At 57.9% G+C, this 6315-nt stretch overlaps 1 protein-coding gene across 1 annotated transcript in view; it reads right to left on the bottom strand.

The window, feature by feature from the left end:
- Positions 1-5807, bottom strand: part of LOC104984998 (chromosome unknown open reading frame, human C21orf58) — a 10301-nt gene extending 4494 nt beyond the window's left edge. The window contains exons 1-4 of the mRNA XM_010834987.1: positions 5523-5807; positions 4698-4758; positions 3491-3564; positions 2258-2422 (exon numbers count right to left, since the gene is read on the bottom strand). Coding sequence (XP_010833289.1) covers positions 2258-2422; positions 3491-3564; positions 4698-4758; positions 5523-5666 — 444 coding nt within the window. The 5' untranslated portion in view covers positions 5667-5807. The remainder of the gene's footprint in view (positions 1-2257; positions 2423-3490; positions 3565-4697; positions 4759-5522) is intronic.
- Positions 5808-6315: the final 508 nt, after the last annotated feature.

Genomic DNA, 6315 nt, shown 5'->3' with positions numbered 1-6315 from the left:
TGCTGGATGATGGTGGCAGGAGGTGGGGGGGCCTGGAAGAGCCAGACAAGCCATTATCTGAATGTGCCCTGGGAATAGTGACCTACAGCACCACCCACCACCCGCCATCCAGACATCCACCATCCATCCATCCATCCATGGGAGATTTTAGGCGAGAAACCCTAGAGATTAAAAAAGCATCCAAATAGATAAATACTTGCATCTGGGTTTCACTTAGGACATAGCATGTTATGGACTGAATGTTTATTCCCTGCTCAAATTCATATGTTGAAACCCTAAGCTCCAAAGTGACTGCATTTGGAGACGGGGCCTGTGAAGAGGTGATAAAGGTAAAGAGAGCATAAGGGTGGGGCTCTAGGTTGATAGGCCTGGTGCCCTTGATAAGAGGAAGAGACAGCAGACTCTCTCTGCCCCATGAGACACCACGAGAAGGCTGCCAATTCCTAGCCAGGAGGCCATGCTCAGTGAACCAGGTTGGCCGGCACCTCCATCCAAGACATCCAGCTTCCAGGCAGTGATAAAGTAAATGTCTGACATTTAAGTGCAAAGACTGTGGTATTAATATTTTGTAATGGAGCTCAAGCTGAGCGAAACAGGGCGTTTTCTAATGTTTCCCACATTTCTGGTGTCAGTGGGCTAAGCTCATCCCTGTGTCCATTACTTCTGCTTTAATAGAGGCATCCAAGGAGCTTGGCATGGAAACACCCTCTGGCTTCTCTCCTGAGTTAACACAAATGCACCACAGCTCAGAGCATGCACTACATGTTGACTACCACTTTAATCCTCTTCTGAATGCACCAGGCCCTGCCCTGTCCCCTCTCCCTCATTCACAGAAAGGGTGGCATAGACAGGGTTGGCAAACACCCCGCCAAGGGCCGGATGGGGTATTGCTCCCGCTCTGTGGCCACACAGCTTCAGTTGTAACTGTCCACCTCTGCTGCTGCCGCTGGAAGGCAGCCCCAGACCGCTAAGCTAACAGAGCTGATCCGGTGAGACTTGACTTATGAACCCAGAGGTGCACACTGCGTACCCTCTTTGTGTGTTGCCAGCCCCCTTGGCTAGCAGGTTGCACACACACAGGTGGCAGGCAGCTTTGGTGTCGTCACAGCCCACCACCTGGTGCAGACTAGAGAGGCAGCCGGAGTGGTCGATGGCAGCTCCACCCCAGGGTCTCTGGAAAACTCATCCCAACCACCCTGAGTCCAGCTTGCCCTGTGGTGTCACTGGAGTCCAGGCTGAGACACCCAAGCACGACTGGGGTAAGGGGTTGCAGGAAGTGTGAGCACGCTGGGGACTGGGCGAGCCTCCTGCACCTACACCCCTCTCCCACCGTTCTTGGTAGAGGTTCCAGGGGCAGAAAGTTGGGGAAGACACAGACAGTGCCGGGGCCAGGGCCCTGGGGGCTCCACTGGGTGGATCCCTCTCCCTTCCCTTTACATGGGCAGCCAGGTCCCCCCAGGGGATAAACATCCTCCAGGTCACAACCCGGCCCATTGGCACCATCGGTCTCCCTGGCCAGCCCATCCAGAACCTTCTCAGCTTGGCCTTGGCCACCTCCGGCCTTTTCATCTCCTCCTCGCAAGGCCACAGCCCGCTGGGGCACCTCCTGCCTGTCGTCTACTCACGCTCCCAACCCCTGAGGCCACAGCCCGCCGGGGCCAGCTGCTGTCCCTCCTTCCTCTGGGCACCACCCGCCCCGATACAATCCCTTCTGCTTAAGAAAGAGTGGCTTTCTGTTGCCATATGCAGGGGTGAGCCTCTCAGGAGTGGGTGCGCACTCACCTTTCAATGCACCTTAAAATTCTACCTGAAGACTAGGGGCCCAAGCTTCCTCTGGTAATTAGGAAATTTTGGAAAAGGGCTGACACACTTCTTCCCCAAATTCAGGCCCAGCCAACGCGGAATCCCCCCATACTTCCACTCCTGCTGCAGAGGTTAGCACCTGGGGCTGAGCTGGGACCCCAGCCTCCACCTGTAATGAGGAGATAACTGCCCCCCCACACACACACATACACACAGCCAGAGCTTAGGGCACCTGTGAGGCCTGACAATACAGGACACGTTTGTCCCAACAGGGCTGGACATGGACTGCAGCCACTGTGGCCGCTGAGCCGATGGCCCCTTCAGCGCACTTCCCTAAGCTGCTGAGGGCTCAGGTGTGGAGTGACCGACAATCTCTGCTCAGGCGGGAGGTCTCTGGGGGCACGGCACCCTCCCCATTGGTTCTGCCCCCCAGGTTCACCCAAGGCAGACGTACCGGGTGTTGGATGATCCGTGGTGGGTCTAGGGCAGGTGGGGCTGGGGAGACAGTGGGGTGGATGCTCACGGGAGGCGCCTCTGGGGGCAGCACTGACCCCTGGGCTCCTCCGTGCACTCCCCTGTGGTGATGAACCCGGGAAGCCTCTTCCAGGAGGCGCTGTTCCTGCAACGCCAAAGCAGAGCCGTGGCTGCTCAGTGGGGGCATGTCCCAGCCCTCACTCTGCCAGGCAGGGCAGTGCCAGTGCACAGGTATGTGACCCCAGTCAGAAGCAGGCAGCCCCCATACCGCCAATCACTGCCCTGTGCCCGGCCCCCTCTTGCCCCAACCAGGGTCCAGCATGCATCTGAGCTGGGACTGCAGCGAGACTCTGGAGGCAAAGCCCTTCGCGTGGTACACACAGGAGAAATTAACCAAAGACAACTTTTCTCCAGCCAGTAGTGAAAGTGAAAGTCGCTCAGTCGTGTCTGACTCTTTGTGACCCCATGGACTATACCGTCCAGGGAATTCTCCAGGCCAGAATACTGGAGTGGGTAGCCTTTCCCTTCTTCAGGGGATCTTCCCAACCCAGGGATCAAATCCACGTCTCCCTCATTGCAGGCGTATTCTTTACCAGGTGAGCCACAAGGGAAGCCCAAGAATACTGGAGTGGGTAGCCTATCTCTTTTCCAGTGGATCTTCCTGACCCAGGAATTGAACCGGGGTCTCCTGCATTGCAGGCAGATTCTTTACCGACTTAGCTATGAGGGAAGCCAGTAGAGGATACTCTGTCTCTCCAGCACGCTTCCAGTGGAGAGCAGTAAGTTTATCACCGCTGCCGTGTGGACCCAAATACCTTCCTCCCTCCATGTGTCATTCCCTGCTACAAGTGTGTCTGTTTGGACAAAGCCCTGGGCATCTTGGAATCCCACTTCCCAGAACTAGACCCTTCACGGGGCATTTCCGCTTCTGATCATATGCAGCCAGAGCAGGTTTTCTCAGCAAGTAGCCCCTGTGAAAGCCCAGCCTACAGGAAGCAGGCGAGTCCTCTCTCCTGTGGAGTCCATGGTCCACCAGTTACCCACTGCCACATCACAAACATCAGAAGCAGTGTGCATGCAGGACCCCCACCACAACCCCACCCTCACCCCCATACCCTACCCCCCACCCCACCCCAGTGCTTGTTCTGAGCGCCAGCTGCAGCTTCAGCTGCACAGAGCTCTGGTCAAGACACCCCGTGTCCACAAGGCCTACCCAGAGTCTCTGCAGAAGGTCCTTCCTCATCCTCAGAGCACTCCGCAGGGCGGTCTCTGGCCCGTCCTCATCTCCTGGAGGGAAGTACAGGCTTCAGGACTCAGCACCACATCCAAGCCTTTCCTGCCTCCAGGACCTGCCTGTCCCAGAGGAGGAGGGAGGTGCCTGTGGGTGGAGCTCAGGGGCCACCCCATATGTGGGCAACAGTAGGGGGCGTTCAGGAAGCTGAGTCTTCGAGTTGGGGTCAGGAGTCTCCACTCCCCCCAGGAGTCCCCACTCCAACCCCAGGAGTCTCCACTCCCCCCAGGAGTCCCCACTCCACCCCAGGAGTCTCCACTCCCCCCAGGAGTCCCCACTCCACCCCCAGGAATCCTGACTCCCCCCCAGGAGTCCCCATTCCCCCTACCCCCAGGCATCCCCACTCCCAGCCCATTTGTAGTGTTCCATGTTTGTGTTATGGAAGAGAAAATGGCAACCGACTCCAGTATTCTTGCCTGGAAAATCCCATGGACAGAGGAGCCTGGTGGACTATAGTTTATGGGGTTGCAAAGAGTTGGAGAGGACTGAGCGCAGCACATGCCTGTGCTTGCCCTTGGTCATGTGAACTGATCTGGGATTCTCTATCTGGATTTTGGCCCTGGGCTCCGTCCGTTGCCCTCGGGCACTGCCTGAAACTCCGCAGCACAAGGAGCTTCACCATGTGGTGAAGGACGAGCAGTGTCTCCCCAGCACCTTGCCCGGATGTCCCTGAGCCCAGGACCCCAGAATGCCAGGGAAGGCGGCCCTTCCCCTGGTTCCTGTGGCCTGAGCAACTGACGGCCAGCCAGGCTGGGGATGTGGAGACGTCTGGTCTGGGCACCTGAAGATGGGCAGGTGGATGTGGATGGCTGGGCCTCCTACACCCCACTACCCCAGAGCAAGCTCGGGGCAACATGGTCTGATGCGGGCGAGGGTGATTCTGATCTGAGCAAGGCAGTGGGGCTGGTTCTCTACCCTCTGCCTCCTTCTTCTCATCTGCAGATGGAGTGATGAACGTGCCCTCCTGGGTGTGCAGACAGAAGTGATAACGATATGAGGGTGCGCGTGTGTGTGTGTTAAAGACATAATCAAGGCCTTTCTGCTCTGAAAGTGAAATTTAGAGGACAGTCTGGCCATACCTGGAGGTGGGTCTGGGGCCCACACAGCGCCAAGCAGCCCAGGCTCTTACCTGGTACGACATGGGGGTCCTCAGAAGCCCCCTCCACATCCTCACGCTCTTGCTCCAGTTTCTGTGAGGAGAGAGAGGGATGAGCATGCGGGCTCCAGGCACAGGCTCCTCCGTATGAGGGGCTGGGCCAGGAACAAGTGCCCAGACGACTGACTGGTGCCAGGTGGGGCCTGTGGTCACATTTTCCATATGACGCACACATGCTCCACTTTGAAACCTATGGGCCCCTTCAAGCAGCTTTCTGAAGAGTTTGACCAGGCCAGCTCTGTGTCCTGACTGCCCTGATGCCCCAGCTGAGCCTAAGGCTGAGCAGTTATAATCCAGACCAGTCCTGGGGTGACCCCTGCTGCCCTCTCTGGGCAGCCCAGGGGGGCAGAAGGCAAGCGTGGCGGGCAGAAGAACAGAGCAGGCAGGTGAGGGGTTGGAGGGGGCACTGAAAGGACCATGCAGACCCTCAGAGGAGGCGAAGACCGGCCTGAGAGTGTGCACAGGCTGCCTGCCCCGTGCCCAGCTGAGAGGCCACACCAGGCTGGGTCTGTCTTTCCTAAAATTTGGAAGCTGGGAGGCTGCGAGAGAACTTTGGGGGCCCTGGAAGTGCTCCATCCTGTGGGTGCAGGCTTGCCTCCCAGCTGCAGAAACTTCCAGAAGACCCTACTTGGTTCTGTTCAAACACAAGAAGAACCAAGAAACCACAGCTCTTCACTACAAGGCTAGGACCACGCAGAAGTGCTTTGCTTTGGAAGTGGGCGTGACAGGTATAATCTTACCTGTCAAAGCTGTGCTCTGTAACAAGCTGTTAGAAGCACAAGTGCCCAGCTGTCTTACCTTCTTGAGGAGTTTCAGGGTCAGTCGAGTCAGTTGATCTGCCACTGAGGAGTCCAGCATCCCGGGGCCACAGGAGGGGACACTGCTCGGCTCCCTCTGGAAGGATTGCTCAGCTGGAGAGAAGCAGCCCCATTCTGGGGTCATTGAAGGACTCCCTTGCTGGACGTGACGTATATCCCAGAGACTGGTCTCCACGGTCAGCTCGCTGGCCTCAGGAGGGCATGTAGGAGGTGGCCCTGCACCATGGATGTGGAGTGTCCAGAGTCAACAGGCTGGCATCACCGCAACAGTTGCTAGACACTGCAGACGCAAGGAGGCCCCTGGTTGCCAGGTTTCTGCTAAGAGTCCTTCCCAGGCCTGCCCCAGTCCCCATGAGGGGTTACCTATAAACACTGCTGATCCCCAGATGTGGCCGGGCTGGGCTCCTCAGGAAGGAGATGGGGCAGATGCTGGGGCCAGAGGGGCAGAGCACGGGGGCGGGGCATGGGTCCCTGGGGGGAGGACAGTCTTGACCCCCCAGGACAGAGCCCAGAGAGATGAGGTGGGGCAATGCACCACAGGGGTCTGCCACCCCAACTCCCAGTCGATTATGGCCTTCAGAAGGCCAGCAAGCCCCTAGCCTCACTTAGGGATCCTCCCCACCAGATGGACCCCTAGAGGTCACGGTGTGACCACCCCACTCCTCCACCGCAGACTTCAGGAAACTCTAGGTGGCAAAGAGGTGGCACCAGGGAGCCTGCTAATGAGGCGCCTAGGGGCTTCTTGGTGGGGGCTTGAGGTGGGCCCACCCCAT

Source organism: Bison bison, unplaced genomic scaffold (assembly GCF_000754665.1).
Source record: "Bison bison bison isolate TAMUID 2011002044 unplaced genomic scaffold, Bison_UMD1.0 scf7180017864037, whole genome shotgun sequence".
NCBI lineage: Eukaryota > Metazoa > Chordata > Mammalia > Artiodactyla > Bovidae > Bison > Bison bison.
This window is presented reverse-complemented; position numbering and strand designations above follow the sequence as displayed.